The 20,969-nt window shown below is 36.3% G+C and overlaps 2 protein-coding genes across 2 annotated transcripts; both read left to right on the top strand.

Annotated features, from left to right (window-relative positions):
* Positions 1-2,722: 2,722 nt before the first annotated feature.
* Positions 2,723-20,916, top strand: LOC126764840 (trifunctional enzyme subunit alpha, mitochondrial). The gene is made up of 5 exons (XM_050482422.1): positions 2,723-2,912; positions 3,004-3,716; positions 3,767-4,677; positions 19,984-20,119; positions 20,251-20,916. The coding sequence occupies exons 1-5, from the start codon at positions 2,846-2,848 to the stop codon at positions 20,752-20,754; spliced, it is 2,331 nt and encodes a 776-aa protein (XP_050338379.1). The 5' UTR covers positions 2,723-2,845; the 3' UTR covers positions 20,755-20,916.
* LOC126764871 (uncharacterized) lies at positions 4,688-19,977 on the top strand. Its single transcript, XM_050482511.1, has 2 exons — positions 4,688-12,206; positions 15,506-19,977. Exon 1 carries the CDS (start codon positions 6,584-6,586, stop codon positions 7,760-7,762), a length of 1,179 nt encoding a protein of 392 aa, XP_050338468.1. The 5' UTR covers positions 4,688-6,583; the 3' UTR covers positions 7,763-12,206; positions 15,506-19,977.
* Positions 20,917-20,969: the final 53 nt, after the last annotated feature.

Here is a 20,969-nt window from a genome sequence, read left to right as displayed (position 1 = left end):
AATCCAATTTCTATTTCAATAGCTAAGCACGAGATGTTGCTGACGATTGAAATTTGCTTATGATTTACAGATTTCTTGACGAAAACTACAATTCCTTGTTTGGCGTATAAGTTTTGTAGTACACATTTATTGTGGAAATAACAATGATATTTATTAGGAGGATATACCTTTTTTTTGTAAGGGGTGTGGGTTTCTTGGAGTGAAATAATTTTCGGGCAAATTTCATTGATAAGGATATTTAAATCAGGGTAATTCAGGTTAAATCAGGTATTAAGTAAGCCATTCATATTCCACTGTAAGATTCGCATTGTTTACTCTATCATTTCATTATCTGTTGTCAGAGAGGGGAATATTGTAGGTTGAGGTGAGTTTATTGTTGGTGTTGTTAGTATAGGAGCTGTAAGGTGAGTAAGCAATGATGAGATTATTTCGTGGGTTTGAGAGTCATCGACTGATACTATTGTTGTTGCACCTGTTACATTTGCTGTGGTGTAATTGTTTTCATTTACTTCTTTATCTTGTGATTCGTTATGCATATTGATGGTAGGTTTGTTGTTTGTAATAGAAGGAATATTTTCTGTAGAAGAGATTTGTGAGAATTTGTAATACCTGAGACAGACATGTAGGAACAATACCATAGTAAAGGTATCATGGTATTCTGTTTACTACGTTGGTGACACACATGGCAATGTAGTAAACTGAAATACTATCTCTGTTTCATAGGCATTAAATATTTCAAAAAAAAATGTAAACAATAAATATGTATGTAGATGTGTGTTATGGAAAAAATAAGTATAAATATTTCAAATACTGTAAAGTTAATCTATTTTCATCGCGAAAAAGCGATTTGGTTAAAGTCTCTCTAGAATCCTCACATAAAAGGAGGCATTGTCTGCTTTTCCGGAAGAAAACTTTTGAAAAATATTTTGTTTTCTATTTCAATAATTAATTTTTTAAGTCATTTTGACGGATTATTTCGAAGAGCTTTTGTGAAAAAGCTTTTAGCAAAGTTTGTTACCTGCTTTTTAGCTGTGTTTATACAAATACCACAATGAAACATCATAGTATTGTTACCAGCAAAATACTACATTGCTCATATGGTATTTTACTGGTATTTGGTGACACACATATGGTATTTGTACCATATATGGTATTGTTACTACACGTCTGTCTCAGGTATTATTTTCCTCTGCGTTGTTGGTCGCATTTTTTGCCATACTATCGAATGTAGCAAAGTTTTCACTGAGTGCAGGAGTAAACTGGGTTTTTTTTGGAATTTTATTGCTTCTCGCATGGAGCACTTTTTGTCTGTTTTTATGGTTATTATTTGTTTCATTTGTATAAATTTGGGACATATTTTGTCAGAAGATGCGTGATTACCTGAACAGTTTATGCAAAAGGAAGTACAAGGGGATGGTTGATGAGGTGGGAGAGCGCACTTGTCGCAAGCAGCGGCTTTGGTACATCGCTTTGTGGTGTGACCTAAAAGTTGACAGTTTTTGCACCTCATAGGGTTTGGATAAAATGGCCTTACCTTAGTTGTGTACCAAGACACTTCAATTTTTTCAGGAAGGTGATATTTATCAGAGGTCAGGAGAACGACTCCACTAGGTACTGGCTTTTGATTAATGTATTTAGGGAATTTGAATATTGATACAACTCCCTGTGCTTTTAAGTGTTCAATGATTTCATCGTCGGAGATTTCATTGAGGCATGGTGCGTAGATTGTTCATTTTGTGTAGTTAAGGTTGTTGTGGAGTTTTATTTCTACATCACATATGCCATATAAAGTTTTCCTTGATATGCATTTTTGAGCTATGTTGTTGTTTTTTACTAGTAATAAAAGTTTTCCGTCTCTAAGTTCTGATATGTTTATTATTTCGTTGCTTATATTTTTTAACGCTTTGTGCACCGCAAAACACGAATATTTGCTTATGGGTTTTTGAGAGTTCATTGCACTCAGCACTAAATATCTTGGGTTATCTTTTGTTGTTGGAGGAAGGCTTGGGAAATCGTTATTGGGAAATCGTTATTGGGAAATGCTTGTATTTTTTTCTTTTTGATTTAGGACTTGTTCATAACAGAGATAATCTGTTATCACCAAGAGAGTGTCCCCCTGGGGCATGTTGTTTGTTGTTCACTATACTATAATATATGCAGTCTTTAACACTTGCTTTAAATGAAAGTTCTAGAAGTTAGAATGCACTTACGAAAAAGGTGTGAGAGAATAGCAAAAAAAAAACATCAAAAGCACTACAAAAACACAACCGTTCGCTTCAAGTATCAGTCGATGAATTACTTAGTTATATTGTTTGAGAACTACATAAAGAAAAAACAGAAATACGCTCGGGCTCGCGTTGAGGTTATAATACGCGGGACGGATAACAGATTGACACTGACAGACGACAGTTGAATTGAATTACAGACACTGACACTGAAATGACATTTACACTTGACAGACAAAGTTGCCAACTTAAAAGCCAACTTTAGTACTAAATTAAAAAAGCAGGAAATCGAGTCGACCATAAACAAAAAAAGTTAAAAAATGTTAGTATAAAAAAGGACTTAGAATTTTTTGATCATAAAAATATCGATTTTTATACCTTTTCAAAACTTAATTATAATATTATATCGGTACCTCGATATATCGAAACAATAAATATCGGTCAAAAATATCAATACATTAAAAAAATTATATCGATATATCGATATTTTTTCGACAAGCCTATTTAGTACACTCAGAATAATTGAATTATTTTAGTGTATGTTATCTTTATTCATATTGCAGATTGTGTACTATAGTTTTAGTTTAATTTAAATTATTGAAAAAACGAAATTTTAAGATATGGCAGCTAATCAACTATTGAGAGTTCCAAAGTTCATGTCAAGGACAGATCTATTTTGCCGATTTGGTAAGAATTTGATTTCGGACTTTGGACCCTTACTTAATGGTGTGAATGTACTTTTTAATATATTGTTAATTTATATTTATTTTATATAAAGGTGGATTAATGAATACAAAAAAGTTTGCTTCTACCATTGTTAAGGATGGGAGTGCAAAAGACTTACGGACAAAAATTGTAGATGACGTTTTAGTTGTTACTTTGGATTTACAAAATGCAAAAGTTAATTCTTTAAATGTATCCATGACCTCTGAGCTAAAGTCAATTTTACAAGAGCTCGAAACAAATAGCGCTATCAAATCAGCTGTGGTAATTTCTGGTAAACCAGGGTGCTTCATTGCTGGAGCTGATATAAGCATGCTTGAAAAATGTAGGACCTTGGAAGAGGCTTCAAATATTTCGAGAGAAGGACAAGATTTCTTTCATCAAATGGAAAATAGCCGAAAACCCATTGTGGCTGCTATTAATGGAGTATGTCTCGGAGGAGGTTTTGAATTAGCTATGGCGTGTCATTTTCGTATAGCAACAACATCAAGGACAACAAAACTCGGTACACCGGAAGTTTTATTAGGTCTTCTTCCTGGTGCTGGTGGTACAGTTCGGCTTTCGGAACTTAGTAACGTGAGAACAGCTTTAGATTTGTGTCTCACAGGAAAACGTGTATCAGCGAACAGAGCGAGAAAAATAGGATTGGTAGATTTGTTAGTTAATCCCCTAGGGCCAGGATTAGCTCCAAATGAAGAAAATACCATGCAATATTTGGAAAAAATCGCTATCCAAGTAGCAAAAGATATTGCCAGAGAAAAATTAAAGGTTTGTATATGATGTATTTCGCCCCATAAATTGTAACTTTTCGTATCAAGGTAAATCGTGGAAGTAAAAGTTTGATGGATAAAGTTTTGAAGGCCTCTATGGGCGTAGATTTCATTAGAAATAATATATTCAAAACTGCCCAAAAGCAAGTTTTAAGTCTATCAAACGGCCTTTATCCCGCACCTTTGAAAATAATCGATGTTATTCGAACAGGTATTGAAAAAGGAACTTCAGCTGGATATGAAGCTGAAAGCAAAGCATTTGGAGAACTTGCTATGACTCCGGAGTCAAAAGGCCTTATTAGCCTATTTCGTGGTCAAACTGAATGTAGAAAGAATCGTTTTGGACAGCCAAAATTGGAAGTTAAAACTGTCGGGGTGTTAGGTGCTGGCCTTATGGGTGCAGGCATTGCCCAAGTATCAGTTAACAATGGATATCAAGTTTTTATGAAAGACACATCCATTAAAGGACTAGCACGGGGAGTGGAACAAATCCAGAAAGGATTAGACGCTCAAGTGAAGAGAAAAAGAATGGGCGTAGTGGAATGCAATCAAATAATATCAAAATTAAAACCTACACTCGATTATAAAAAGTTTCAAAATGCAGACATAGTCATCGAGGCCGTATTTGAAGATTTAAAAGTCAAGCATGCAGTAATTTCAGAATTGGAGTCTATAGTGCCTTCTCATTGCATAATCGCAACCAATACAAGTGCAATACCTATCAAAAATATCGCTGAGGTCAGCTCAAGACCTGAAAATCTGATAGGCATGCATTACTTTTCACCTGTTGACAAAATGCAATTACTCGAAATAATTACACATCCGAAAACTTCTAAGGAAACTACAGCTAAAGCTGTGGCTGTAGGCCTTAAACAAGGAAAAGTAGTGATTACAGTAAACGACGGCCCTGGCTTTTATACAACACGTATTTTATCAACTATTTTGTATGAAGGAATCAGGTACGTATATCTTATTACTCACTTGTTTATGTAGTTTGTTCTTTGGGTCGGCTTTAATATACCGTCCCAGGATTTCGGGAATAAAATGGGTTGGTCGGATAGGGGAGATTCTCCAGATCAAGAATATATATAATTATAGCCGCAGGAAGCTAATTGTTTTCGAGATATTCGAGTTTAAAGTTGAAAATTACCACTACATATTTTTATTACGTATTTTCTCGATGTACAATTAATTTTGCACTTATATTTTCCACTTTTTTATTTACTAACACATCACTAATTCGTTTTGTATTAATTGTAGGGTTTCGCGGCACTCACCTTCTACTTTTTGATAATTGAAAGTTGAAAATAAATGCGAAGAAAAAATAATAAATTATGAAGATGGGTATGTAATGTGTGCGATGTAGCAGCGTGTGATGCGGCCTGTTGCATATTTGGCACAGACCCCTGGATTCACATTCTTGAAGCCTATGCCTCTGCGATAAGCAGTTTTGACAGTGCCCATGTGCCTGGCCAACTTGCTGTCGTTGTAATGGCCGCAGTTTTGACAGTGCCCATGTGCTTGGCCAACTTGCTGTCGTTGTAATGGCCGCATCCCTCTAAATATCCCACAATGGTCGAATCCGTGAGGAACGGTGGCCTGTTGCACGTGCTGTTGCCGGTGCTGTTACCGCGGCTGTTGCAACTGCAGCTTGGGTTAGGCCCGGTGCGTTGCACGCTGGTAGCCGACCGAACGCTTGGCGTGGCTAACCCTGGCGTATCTACGTCCATGGTAATCTTTGTATAAAGGCGATTCTTAATGATAAATCTGTCATACAATTAGATATGGGTGATCGTTAGGGTGGGTCGATTCCGGACTTTTTTCGTTTCGGGATTTCTAATATGTAGTGCGGGAAAGTTGCCTTAGTACTTCCTGATTCCAATGCAACTTTTTGTTTTGAGATCGGATTGCATCTTCAACCCCAACTCCGGCCTTGAAATTTCGGAAATTCGCCTAAAATCGTTAAATTGTCTACCTAGCGCCTGAAATACGCATCTCAAGGCAAAATGTATCAAATAAAAGTTATTTGTCACGTCATTTGCTACCGAAATGGTATATGTGATCATGGCCGTAGGACGAACCGTTCACGAGATACGAGCGAACAGGCGGCGCGCCACAGCGCAAGCTGAAAATCGGCTTGCGGCCACACTTCTTGACGTTGATTTCGCCGAGTGCTATCAGTCACATTCATTCACCTACGCCAAGGGACACGTTCGGATAGGTCTCCACACAAATATTGTTTCATCGAGTTCCTTCACTCTTGTCGGTGATTTCGACGAGTTCTATCACTTACATTTATTTCCCTGCGCCATACGACACGTTCGGACTGGTCTCCACATAAATATTTTTTCATCGAGTTCCTTCACTCTTGTTGATTTCGCCGAGTGCTATCACTTATATTCTCTCAACAGAACACAGAACTCAAAATGTCTGTATCTAAATTTAAATATAGACAGAAATGTCCTGTGTTTGGCATATATCCGTACAATCTCTCTGAGTCCCAGTTACCGACTTACCAGGATGTTTTGTGTTATCAGTTTGAAAGATTTCGTATAGGACGACTCCAAGGCGACAACTATGAACCTAGGAGTAAAGAGGTTACAGAAATAGTTGCAAAAAAGGTTGAAATTACTTTCAAAAAGTCATCTATTCCGATAGTTTCACACATCAGAGTTGTACAAATGCTCACTACATACCATAAGAAATTTCTGACTCTTAAACAAATGTTTTTAAGGAACCCAATAGGTTTGAGCTCTAAAAGAGACGACTTTGGCTCTTCTACCGGAAAATTATTTGACATCGCTGCTTGTAAATGCATTTATTTTTCTTCTTGCACTTGTCCAAAGGAAAGGAAAGTTCCTATCAATGAACAACCATTTCTCTTGGACCAGAGAACCAGAAGAATTGGTCGCATTTGAAGTGTTGATCTACCTGAAACAAAAAAAGATTACAAAGAAAAATGAACGTAAAGAAAAGCTTTCAAAACGTCATTCAACATCAACACTTACCAGAAAAGTATCAGCTAGAACACGTGACCATTCAGATCAGCCAGACTCTCATACAGACGACAACAATGTAGGTGCGTCGCACATGGATTCTTCCAAAAACGATGCTGATGATGAATTTTCTCTTACATCCTCTAAAACCAAACAAAACACACTAGTATTAGAACACACTGCTATAGCTGCCCAAAGATTTGGAGTAAGTGATAGAGCAGCGGCCTTGATTGTTTCATCTGCTTTTCTGGGTGCCTTGATTGTTTCATCTGCTTTTCTGGGTGCCAAAAAAGCAGGTTTGATAACAGAGGATCAGGGTAGCTTTGTCACTGACAAATGCAAGATTAGTCGGGCAAAAAAAAATGTTGGAGTTAAGCTCCAAAACACCGAAAGTATTGACTCTGTATATGGGCTGTATTTTGACGGCCGCAAAGACAATACACTTACACAAGTCAGCGAAGGTGAAAAGTACTACCGCGGCACTGTCAAAGAGGAACATATTTCTCTTATAGCGGAACCTGGTTGTCATTATTTTGGCCACGTCACCTCTCCTTCCGGGTCAGCTGAGGATGAGACCCAAGCTATATGGCAACATTTACAAGACAATTCAGTTGATGTGGAACATCTAGAAGTTGTCAGTGCTGATGGCACCAAGACGAACACTGGTTGGAAAGGTGGAATCATTCGGAAACTAGAAGAAATAATAGGTAGGCCATTACAGTGGGTTGTTTGTCTTCTACATTTCAACGAACTTCCATTTCGTGCTCTTTTCGAACACATAGATGGTGTCTCAAAGAGTCCAAATACATTCTCTGGCGACATAGGTAAACTGCTCCCTGATTGTGAGAAGTTGCCTGTTGTCAAATTTGAAAGTTTTCCATCCTGCCAATTACCTTCTGAGGTTATTATTCCGACCCAACTTAGCACAGACCAAGCTTATCTCTATAAAATATCAGAAGCTATTATTTCCGGTGAATGTTCCTCAGATTTAGCGTCGATGCATCCAGGTAACATGTGCAAATCTCGCTGGCTCACCTGTGCAAATTGAATTCTGAGATTATACATTTCTACTGACAAACCAACAAAGGAAATAAAGATTTTGGTCAAGTACATACTTACAGTTTACTCACCTTTGTGGTTTTCAATAAGATTCAACAGTTCAATCAAAGATGGCTCGCGCCATCTCTATGCTGCAATTCAAAGGTCGCGATACTTACCTGCTAAACTGCGTAAGGTTGTCGATTCATTCGTTCCACAGAATGCTTTCTTTGCTCTTCCAGAAAACATTCTCTTTAGTATGATGACTGACGAACGGATAGAAGTCAGAAAGTTGGCCCTTGACCTTCTACTGGCAGCCAGAGAAGCAGAGTCTGACACTGTAAATGGAAGGGTTAGATGTAATAAAATGCCAAAGCTGAATTTCAAAGCTAATAATTATTACGATATGATTAACTGGAAGACTATTACCTTGACTGTTCCACCAGTTCTTTGATCAGTTTCTAACGAAGAACTCATGAAAGGGCTGTCGGGAGACAACTGCAGAGGTATGGAAATTTAGTGTATTCACCTCTCACACCGTGGCAGGCGAGAGAACCGTCAAACTGGTGACAGAGGCATCTTCTTAAGTTATTGGCCCCCGATCTCGTGATCGTTTTATACGCTCTACACTGAAATCTAGGCAACAGGTGCCAAAGTTTAGTATAAAATCTGATTTTATCAATAAATTTGACACAGATTCAGACTAAAACAAGCCTGACATATGGCTGGTTGGTTGGGTTGGGCTTGGGAGGAACCCGAAGAGCTGCCACCTCCACGCGGTGGGTTTTGGTGACCAATACAGGTTAGCTGAGAGCTGCAACAATTTTCACCTTGCGCTGTGGCGCGCCGCCTTTTCGCTCGTAACTCGGGAACGGTTCGACCTACGGCCATGATCACATATACCATTTCGGTAGCAAATGACGTGACAAATAACTTTTGTTTTATACATTTTGCCATGAGATGCGTATTTCAGGTGCTAGGTAGCTAATTTCACGATTTTAGGCGAATTTCCGAAATTTCAAGGCCGGAGTTGGGGTTGAAGATGCAATCCGATCTCAAAACAAAAAGTTGCATTGGAATCAGGAAGTTCTAAGGCAACTTTTCCGCACTATTAGAAATCCCGAATCGAAAAAAGTCAGGAATCGACCCACCCTAGTGATCGTGCCACGATATGTGGCATGAATGTGTCGTCGTATTGATCGACCATTTTTTGTTAGTATTCTTTGTTATTTTTTGACGGTTTGTTGTTTTTTAACGGTTGTATTGGCGTATTTCTTGTTTTGATCGTTTTCATTTGATTGGTTTATTGTGTCGCGATAATATCGGTTGGTTTTTTGCGGTTTTCGGATTCGCGATCATCGGAGGTTGGCAGAAAGCGGTCTGGTTAGCGTTCCGTTTTGCGTACGGAGATCAATGACTCGTATGTGACCGTCGGAGCCGTAATGTAGCTTTTCTATGCGGCCAAGCCGCCTTTCGTTAGGGGGAAGGCAGTCATCATGGATGAGGACGCAATCTCCAAGTTTTGGCGCTTGTTCAGGAGTCTTCAAACGATATCTTTTGTGAAGATCCTTTATGTATTCTTCTTTCCATCGACGGTTGAAGTTATGCTGGAGAATTTTAATTCTTTCCCATCGATTTAATAGCGATAGCGACTCTACGCCTTGTTCAGGAATGGCCAGAATGGGTGCTCCCTTTAGAAAATACTATGGAGTTAAAGCGGTGAAATCTGATGAGTCTTGCGAGAGTATTATGAGTGGCCGTGAAATCAACAATTGACTAGATATTCAGGATGCGCCAAATCTTCGAAAAGATCGGTGAAAAAAGATCGACACACACTACCTTTTCGTTGAAAACTACGAATGCCACGTCGGTAGCAATTATAAGGAATAAAATTGTCAGTTCGGCCGATCAAGGTTTCAATACCGTCAAAAATTTTAAGGCGATTATTTCGCGGTTAGATTTTACACATACTGACAAGCAACCAGTCTATTTGATTGAAGAAGAAATGTTAACTCTTTGGCAAGGAAGACTTTCAATATCTGAGATTTACGACGAGGTTGAAAATAAATTGACTTTGATAATAAATAAAACGATTATTTTTAAAAAGAACTGATAGGGTCACTTTGCCAGAAATATAGGCATGATGTTTGTTTCTGGCTTGCGGAGGCCAATGAGCGACATCATGTTTTCGTCGCAACCCAAAGATATTCCTAGTGCCTTGACATGAGCACAAGAAACGAAGCAAATCACGCTCCATATTCTTTTGCAAACTCCTTCTATAGTAGAATGGATGCAGCTCATTTAGGAAAAACTGCTGGAAGGATAATTGCTCCACACCACTCACCTCATTACAAACAAGTGGATAAAAAATATTTAGACGCCTATGGAGGTTGGTCCTAATGTATCGCACTACAGGCAAGTAGGGAATTATAACCCCGATCGGAGAGCTGAGCGGGATTTTCAAAGAACCCGAATGGCATCCCAAAACTTTAGTCAAAGGCCGGCGGCCTATAGTAATCCACACTCAGGAAAGGGAATTAATAAAAAGAAGAAAAAGAATATGGCAAAAATACAGAGGGTTAATCACTTAAGCCAAGATTCGGTTTAAAATTTTGATGATAATGCATCACAATGTGACAGGGGCGGGAAAAAAGTTTATTAAACCCAACGACAATTTAAAAGGTGTAAGAAATATAGACAACTCATTTAAAGTAGGATACACCCATTGTACTGCCATGATAAATAAAAGGTGTTTTAATAATGTGATTAGAAGGACTTCTCCTTTTTGTCTTCTTTTCGAACTTAAAACCTTTGATGGGATTATTGGGTTTGATTTCTTAAAGTACGTTGACGCAAAAGAGATTTAAAAATAGGAATCCTTTACTACAAGGGTGGTGCAGAGAAATTGTCTTATTATGACTGTAAAAACGTCAATGATATAGTGACAAGTGGGAAATATTTCTTTTATGTATATTGGAAATACATTCATAAGTTTTCGCAAACCCAGATGAGGCTTTGCCGTTTTACACTAATGTGGTAGCCACCATTATGACAGTTGATAATGAACCGATTTATTCAAAGTCATAACCTTACTCGATAGCCGCTTCAGAATTTATAAATCAGGAAACTAAAAATTTACTTCCAGATGGAATAATTCGTTCTTCTCGATCACTATATAGTAATTCTATGGGGGTTGTCGACAAACAATGAATAGACGAGAGTGGGAGAAAGAAGATGCAGATGGTAATTGATTTTTGGAAACTGAATGTCAAAACAGTTTCTAACAGATATCTCCCTCCAGATACTTCGGTTATTTTAACTAACATGGGGAAATCGCATTATTCACTACACTCGATTTAAACTTTTGTCTGTCAACGACAGGCGAAATACTACACAGTGTGAAGTATGAATTTTGTAGACTCCTTTTCGGACTAAAAAATGCGTCTAAAATTTTCAAAAGGGCAATATTGTGATGATGTTCTTAAAGATGAAATAGGAAAATGCTGTCTTGTAGCAATGAGGAGTATCATTACAGAGACATCGAAAAAATTTAACAAAACTTAAATTTCTTAGGGAACAAGTGGAGTTTCTAGGATTTATTGTTTCGAAGGAAGGGATAAAAAAATGCCCTAATAAAGTCAATGACATTCTGAATTATAGAACACCTAGCACTTCGTGATTTACAATAATTTTTGGGGCTATCTGGTTAATATAGAAAGTTTATTAAAGATTATGCCTCTATAGTTAAGCCTCTCATAAGATACTTAAGGGGAGGTAACGTTCATGTGGGAACCAAACAATCAAAAAAATATTAGAATTGAGTTGGACAACAACGCGTTGACAGCTTTCGAAAAAGTTAAAAGAATTTTATCCTCTGAGGACATACTTCTGCTATATCATTTGACCTTCGCTGTCTCGGACAAGCAACCAAACACAAAAATAAAGCGCTGGCGAGCATTTGTGGAAGACTTTTCACATAATTTAATTAAATGATTAATGAAATAGAGCAGGATTTGTCATCTTTTACACTGCATAGTGAAGAATCTCTAACAAAAGTTATTCCAAAAGTGAAAAATCCTGTTAATCATTTCGAAATCAGACAATTCTTGAAGAAGGAAATATCATAACCAAGAAGGCAAAAATTATTTTCAAGTCAAGGATAAGGCATCAAATTGCATTTAAATTTTCGGGATTTACTAGAAATGAATGGTGAATGTGTTAATCATGATATTGTTAACAATATTCATTGCAGTTTGCCTATTTTGTGCAAAATTCAGGATGAGATTGTCAATCGAATTTCGTCACACAATGAAACAAGCTAATGATGTTTTTAACGAAGAAGATCAACACGAAATACTGGGAATGGGACACAGTATGGCACACCGCTCTATCCGAGAGAATATTAAACAGTTATTGAACCACTACTGTTTCCAAATAAGTGAAAGAAATGAAAGGTAATTATGGCCAACTGCAAAATTTTTAAAGAAGTCAAGTACGACCGGCATCCGACAAACTCAGAGTTAGGAAAGACTTCGATACGATCCCGTACAGAGGAAATATTGCACATAGGCATTTATTCCACTAATAAATACAACTTTTTAACTTGCATTAACAAGTTTTCAAAATTCACCACAGTAATTTCTATTGCATCGAGGACAATTGAATCATCGCCTCGAATAACGTTGTAAGTGACATTTTTTGGCAATCCTGTTTTTTTTGCAAATTACCGTTAATAATGCTCTCACGTATCATGAGAGCGCAAAATTTTACAATATCCATCAGTTTTTAGCTATTGAGCTGCGTCCCAAAGTCAGTAGTGAGTGGGAAAACGTTTTAAGTGCTGGTGATCATGGCAAATTTAGAGGTGTTGAGCACCATTCAAAAGTGCAATAAAGGAAAAAAACGTAAAATAAATTATGAAAATTGGAAAGATATAAGTAATAAGAGGCTGAGAAATAGTGGAGAAGCATATTCAGGAAGAAATGGAAAAGTTGTACATAAAAAAAATGCTCCAGAAACGGTAATGTGGAAAAACGTTGTAAGTGTAAGCTGTGTCAATATCAGTTTTGTTTTTGTATTCATCAGAGTTTCAACTGCGCTTGTTATCTACAGTGCTCAAGCTTCAAATTGGAGACTATTCAGAAGCATTTCTCTCAATTTTATCAAATGGACTATGACAAGCAAACAAATTTTTTACGCTCTTTAATCGAATTGAAAGAACCGCAAAGAAGAAGAGTTTCAGAGAGCACATCACGTCGAAATCTAACTGTGAACTATTTTCTACCACAGCACAATGAGAGAAAAGTGAGAGTGTGCAAACAAATGATTTGTCATACCTTTCAAGTGACCCAACGAAGACTACAAATTTTAGTTGAAAAACTGAAGGCGGGAGATAGTTTGAGTGATCAGCGCGGACGGCATGATAATCGGCCGAATAAAACCGTTAATGCTGAAAAGAAAAGTGTCATGGAACACATAGAAAGCTTTCCTTGTCAAGAAAGTCACTACAGTCGTTCTAGTTCAAAAAAATTGCCTCCATCCAGATTTAACTATTACAAAAATGTTTAAATTATTCAAGGAAAAATATCCAGATAGCACTATAAGTTATAATACATACAGAGATATATTTAACGCAGAATTCAGTTTGCGATTTGGATTACCAAGGTCCGACACTTGTAAGCTCTGCGATAAGTATTATATAGAAACGATTGCCGCTGAAGACCAGAATAAAATAAGATGCATAGAGAAACTGGCAGAGGCACATCACAAAAAGGCTGAAAAAGCATATTCTAAGCTGAGTGATGACACAAAGTCAGCTTTAGGTAGTTCCCATATTGTTGCGCTCTGCGTTGACTTACAGCAAGTGATTTATACTCCAAATCTCACACATACGGACGTCTTTTATCAGCGGCAGTATTCGAATTACAACTTCGCTATACTTAATTTGGGGCAAAATACTGTTGACATGTATACTTGGCATGAAACAGTTGCAAAAAGGGGTGCAGCTGAAATCGCTTCATGTATTTTAAGACACATCACTTCCACCTACGCTATTTTAAAAGCTGGAGATGTGAGAAAATTAATTATTTGGTCCGACAGATGTGTGGGTCAAAATAATAATTGGACCATGATCGCCTTAATTTACCATCTAATAAAAATGAAATACTTTTCTGAAGCTAATCAGAAATTTTTAGTTTCTGGACACAGCTTTTTACCGTGTGATAGAGATTTCTCTCTAATTGAAAGGAAAAAGAAAACAGTGCGGATTTATACCACAGAAGATGTTCACGAAATGATTAAATCAGCTAAGCCTTCTAACCCTTTCAGGGTGCATCAAATGCTTCAAATTGACTTTAAAAACTTTGATGTTCTCATAAAAAATTTAAACAAAAATACGTGCAAAATAACCGAAGGTAGATGGCTACAAATTACTGCAGATGACATGCAAGTTTTACGTCTCAGAATGAATCACAGTACTGGCGAACCATGGCATTGTCACAGCTTAAGGAAAAAGTCAAAATGTCAGCAGAAATATGCGCGAGATATATTACGTCCATATGAATTACCAGTTCTTCGAAAGAAACCAATAGCGATTTCTGCTGAAAAGAAAAAAGACTTGTTAGCAATGGCGGTCTATTTGCCCAATCAAGATGCTGAGTTTTATAGGGCCATTTGTAGTTAAGTTAGATACTGAAATTATGAATTATTATTTTTATTTTCAACTTCTTACATGAAAACTAAATTGCCGCTTTGTTTCTTCTTCTTTATTGAAATAAAAACTGAAATAGAAGCATTATTGTTTAATTTATTATTACTATTTACCACAGAAGATGTTGGTTCTTTAATAAAATCTGTAATAACGCAGGGTATTGCGTTATTTTAATAAGAAAGTAAATTTTGTAATTATTGAAACTTTATATTTTCCTTTAACCAGTATAATTGAACTCGATATTTAAATTTTAATTATCACTATCAGTGTGGAAAAATGTTGTAAGTGCCATCGGCTATGATGCTGCGTGTAGTGGAAAAACGTGTTATCGTCGCTACAAGCAAGGCGTTTACAACGTTATTCCATTAAAAAAAATTTAAACAGCGAACCTTGTTAATACTGTACATTTTTTTTGTTTAAAACTTTAGTAAAATATTAACAAAAGATGTAATAGAAATAAATATTTAAGCAAAAACTATTTAAAAAAGAATCCACGTGTTTAAAACGTTTTTCTTCTCTGTTGAAAAATTCCAAATTTGGCGCTTACAACGTTATTCGAGGCGATGATTCAATTATTGAAGTAAACCAAACTTTGTTACAAAAAAGAATAGAGAATAGCAAAACGGGGTTATCTTTTTAAGTATAGTTCTGAATAACTCACAAGTCTTTAAATAAGTATATAGTGGTCTAAATATAATTTATGTATATATAAGATAATATAGTTATATATATATATCTATCTCGATCGGTAAATTCAGCCTCCAGGAGGAAGCATCTTCAAATGGGTTTGAGGCTGATCGACTTCGTCGGGGCCGGAAATATGGTTTTCTGTAGTACTAGATTCATCAAGCTTATGTTTGTTAGTAGCCGCATCTTTTCGTAGAATTTTCAAGCATTGCCCCTGTCGGCCAGCTTGTCAAGCTCTTCGTACTTACCTTCCCTTATACCGTAGATGTAGAAAATCGCTCGGCTGTCTGTTTTGAGTGCAGTTTCTAGGCGTCGAACCTTCTTTGTGTTTGTTGACGTGCGGTTTTTGCTGAACAGAGGCGGGTCTCCGGATCGCATCTTGACAGCAATAAATGGCCGAGTCGATGATACATCTTTGGTCACATCGTCCTTCTCTTCCGTCGGGCGCGGGCGCAAAACAGCGATATGTTGAAGAACCTCGCTTTGATGCGAATTATTGATAGACGTTCATCCAGAGTAGAGCAGTTATAACAGATCTGGATAATATCATTTACTCCATAATTTTGGGTAAATTGAATGTTATAAATGTCATAATTTTGGATACAGACGAATTTTCAATATTCAAATATTGATCACACTTTAAATGTAAGCCTAAGTAATATTGTAAGTAATTCTATTTCATACTTTAGCTTAGTCCGCAAGCACACGTCGATAAAATAATTTTTGGAGATCGATAATTTCAGTTACAAACTGCACGGCAGCGCTATCTGCAAGTTTTTTTTTAATAAAAACGGATTCTACATGTGTGAGACAACTATTCAACAATAATAAGGCGGCATGCAAAACTACCTACAATAACCTTGATCATATTATCGAAGTTGACAATGGCTTAATTATCATAAACGACGAAACAGTCGAAGTTGGGGAAGAAGAAAAATCATGGGTTGCAATATCCGCTACTTATTTAGTGACATTTGAAGGAGATATTTGTATTAATGGTAGGACTTTTTTTTAACGAAAAAGTGAAGGCAACGGTCCGATATGGGATTCCTTCAGCACAGTTTAACTTGACCGAACATTTGGAAATTTTAAGCCTACCTTATTTGCGCAAATTTAATTTGAAGAACCTTGGATACATTAAAAACCTACATGAAATAGTTCATAACCGCATTGCCCAATGCATGTTAGTTAGAGGAAGCGGTAGCCGAGATCATGAGAGCGGCCGCCGTCCTCTTGATTTAGAAGGGGGACAGTTAACACATTAGTCTGCCCACTGTAACGTTCCTAGAACTACTCCACGCCAGCCATTAAGCGCGGGAATAGTCCGAGTCAACGTTTTCCCACCAACTTGCAAATTCTTCGCTACAACAGCAAGCTCATATTTCAACGCAGCAACAGCAAAATACCTGTTGTCTATACAATAACAACAATCGCCAAATTGGATAAAGTTACGCTACAACAACAAACAACATCAGGTGCAGTAGCGGCAGTAACGCTAAAATTGTGCCAAGAGTAAGGAATAGCAAGCAGGGCATACAAAATAAACAGGACTTTAAATAAAAAACGGAACGAACGGTTTTTTCGGCAAAATCAATTTATTTTATTCAAAATAGTCTCCTGCTCAATACGGCTTTTTGCACGGTCCAAAAGCATGTCGGTGCAAGCCTTTTGAATGGCCTCTACGTCTGCATAACGATTTCCTTTCATGGGCAAGTGCATTTTTCCGAAAGGAAGAAGTCGCACGATGCAATATCAGATGAATACGGGGAATGGTTAATGGTTAAAATGTGATTTTTGGTCAAATAATCTTACTTCGAATGTTGGATTCTGAGCAATTTTTGGTCGTCAGTCAATTTGTGCGGAACAAACCGTGCACACACCCAGTGGCGTAGCTTGGTGGGGCGAAGGGGCCGTCGTCCGGGCGCAACGTCTTGGGGGGCGGCAAAACGATCATCACTGTTTTTTAAAACTCCAATTCGGGTAAAAATTTCTGCAAATTGTGTCAAAAGTGTACAAGATGTAGGGCGAAAATGGGTTTTTTCTATGGCTTTTAATAAGATATCTTGTAAATTTACTATCAATTTCCTCAAAAATCGTTTTGTGAGAATTTTGGAACTTCAGAATTTGCGTGGCTTCTAGTTCCTAAATTTTATATACTTAATATCGAAGATATTTTGTTAAAAATCACTTTTGTTCGAACCACCTCATGAAACTTGTAGGTAGGTAGATAAAGGGGGGTGACAGAACATTTGTTCTGTTGTAGCTACGCCACTGCACACACGTTTCGTAAGCCCAAATGTTCGGTCAAAATGCGATAAATCGATGTTTTGGAGATGTTCAATTCCATTTCCATGAATTTCAATGATGATTTCTCCTGATTTTTGATGAATTCACACACAGTTTCGATGGAATTTCCGGTGATCACGGATTTTGATTGGCCCACATGTTGATCGCCGTTTATGTCCTCACGATCACTTTCAAATCGTTGAAACCACTCGTGCACTCTGCTACACTATAGACAATCCTCGCCATAAACTTGTTTCATCAATTGAAACGTTTCGGTAAAAGTTTTACCAGTTTTAAAACAAAATTTAATGTTGGCTCTTTGTTCGAAGCTCATTTTCGCACTGATAACAAACATACTGACACTTAAAATGCAATAACTTCACTTCCAAACAATGAAATGTCATGAAATTCTCACTGGACGATCGATAAAGATAGCAAATTCCAACGCACCGACATATATGTATGCACATAGATGGCGCCACCAGGGGGAGCTAGATTCAAAAAGTCCTGTTTATTTTAGTGTTTTTGTAGTTCGTAATACAAAAAATAGCTTTTCATGGAAAACAAAAATGGCTTTTCTTTGCGAATATATTTCTTAAATACGGACTGTAATTTTATTCGGACCTTTTGTACATTATTAAGAATACTTTTGACAATGTACCATAATTTTTTTTTATCCACGTTTTTCTCAAAACTACTATTTCAAAGTCCGTGTTCACAGTCATTTCAGAACTATTTGACAGATTCATTTCAAACTTTGTACACATTTTCGACATATAAAATACCTCCTCCCACCGTTTAGTAAATTTTTTTAAGGGGGTTTTCCACCCAAAAATGGAGGAATTTTTTAGTGGAAAATAGCAGTTTTCACTTTAAATGGCCGCCTAAAATTTTTAAATGAAAAAAATTATCAGAGAACGATGGGGGGAAGATTAGATCATTAATTGATTAATTTTCCTTCGTTTTTTATTTTCGGATAATATCCAGCCGAGCTGTGGTGAACACCGCATATTATTTTTTTCTCAAGACGTTCTGGGAGAAGCTCTGTTACCGGCTTATGCTTCAATATTTCTGCATGAAAAAATTACCCTAGATTTTCAAAAGTATAGTCAATAATGTACATAAAGTCCGAATAAAATTACTTAATACATATTTAAGAAATAAATTTGCAAAAAAATTATTTTTTCTATATGAACAAAATTTGGAGTTAGAGACTTCGAGTTATAGAAGTTTTCAGTTTTCATAAAAACATACAATTTTCAAAAAGCTGTAAAATATAAATTTATGCATATACAGCTTTATTTATTTACTTTGCATAAAGTTTTTTGCTTATGTACAGTTGCGGTCAAACTCTTATTAGTGCTAGGCATTCATTTCATAGCCATATGTGATCATACTTATGTACATGCGTGAAAGAAGTGTTTGAAAAATTAAAATTATCTAATTTTTTTTTTTTGTGAAAATAACGGTGAAATTCATTTATTTAATTGAAGTTTTTGGTTTTAATGTTAAAATTTTACTTGTTGCTCACCCTCAGTGGTACGTAATGCTATCAGGTACCAATCAAGTAATAAAAAACGTGGAGTCAATAAGAAAAGTCAGTTCCATTGAAGGCAAAACTTATGTCGAAGTCAAAAATATTCTTAGTTGCTCATCCTCAATGGTACGTAATGCTATCAGGTACCAATCAAGTAATAAAAAACGTGGAGTCAATAAGAAAAGTCAGTTCCATTGTCAGGTACCCAAGGCAGATTCCATTTGCGGCTGCTACAGAGGTAAAATACGCCTTTAATGTAATTAGAAGGTTTTAAAGGCAAAAAAAGATATATGATGTGTTTATTTGCGGCGACATGAGTAATATAATTTTATTAAATTTAATGACTTATTATTGTACAACTTTTGAAGTATATTAGCAAAATTTTCAATGAAAAATATTAATAAATAAGCCTGTGACGGTGAATTACCAGAAGCGCCTTGATAAAAGTGGTTTAGCGGTGAACATTACGGGATCATCTTAAACCAAAAAAATGGTATGCGTTTTAAAGGTGAGATATTTCTCGAGGTAGTCAGAAAGAGTTTTTTTTTCTATTTTTTGCAGCACTTGGAAGTACAAAGCACGATTTTAGTTAAAAAAAATCGCCGTTAATTTGTTAATAAAAAATAGAAAAAAAAATGGAAAAAACTCCATCTGAATACCTGTTGATTTATGTGAAGAAGTAATGTTCAGATTTTCAAAAGGATCGGTTCAGTAGATTTTGAGTTCTAATGTTCACGAAAAATAACGTTTTCGGGAAAATCGATTTGAAGTTTCAAAGTCAGGTATCACGGCCGGTCATTTAAAACGCTGTAGCTCCGTTAGTTTGACTATAATTGACTCAAAATTTGTACACAATATTCTCGACATATTGGTCGTTTAGAAAAAAAAAAATAAAAAAAATTTAAAACCTTAGCAGATATAAAATTAATATAGATCTCACATATATCGTTGTTAATTAGTTGCTCGCAACTGTATGTGTAAATCAATTGCTACATATTTTATTAATTTATAGGCTTATTCAGGAGGGCGTGGAACCAACTGAACTTGACAATTTAACAAAACGATTTGGTTTTCCAGTAGGCGCTGCTACATTATTTGATGAGGTTGGAATTGATGTGGGTGCTCACATTGCTTTCGATTTGGCCAAAGTAAGTTACAATGAAAATTAATTTATTAAATGTTTTTTTTACATTCACGTCAATTTTAATTTTATGTATTATAATAATCTGATAAATATACGCAAATATAAAATATTTAATTTACTTTATGCATTTTATAGGCATTCGGACAACGGTTTAGTGGAGGAAATTTGAATTTGTTGCAAGATTTAGTTCTAGCGGGATTTTTAGGTAGGAAATCCGGAAAGGGCATATTTATATACGATGGAACTCAAGGAAAGGGCAGTCGGCCTGTAAATATGGATTTCCTTACCATTGTAAAAGAGAAATATTCTCTTGTCTCAAAGGGAGCAAATACCACAGAAGATTTAACTATACGAATGGTATCGCGTTTTGTGAATGAAGCTGTTCTCTGCTTAGAAGAAGGAATTTTGGATAATCCTTTAGAAGGTGATATTGGTGCTGTATTTGGTTTAGGATTTCCACCTTTCTCGGGAGGGCCATTCCGTTGGGTCGATCATTACACAGCATCAAAATTAGTAGAAAAGATGAAGTCATATGCTGATTTGTATGGCATCGCATTTAAACCTGCACAAACCTTGGTGGATATGGCGAAAAATTCTTCGAAGAAATTCTATCCAAACGCTGGATCATCTAAATTATAAAATGTACGTAAATAAGCAAACTAACTTGCTCATATGAAACCTTTTCACTATATGGAAAAAGCAACATTATTGTATGTCGAATAAGCAATTTTTTACTCATTAAGTTAAAAATAAAATCGTAAATAAATCGTAAAATATCTCTAGTACAAGAGAATACAGGAACTTACACAATTTTTTTTTTAGCTGAAGGGGTAAGAGGGTATGTGAGGTCAAAG

This window comes from Bactrocera neohumeralis, unplaced genomic scaffold (assembly GCF_024586455.1).
Source record: "Bactrocera neohumeralis isolate Rockhampton unplaced genomic scaffold, APGP_CSIRO_Bneo_wtdbg2-racon-allhic-juicebox.fasta_v2 cluster10, whole genome shotgun sequence".
NCBI lineage: Eukaryota > Metazoa > Arthropoda > Insecta > Diptera > Tephritidae > Bactrocera > Bactrocera neohumeralis.
The sequence above is the reverse complement of the archived record's forward strand: the minus strand, read 5'-3'. Positions and strand labels throughout refer to the sequence as shown.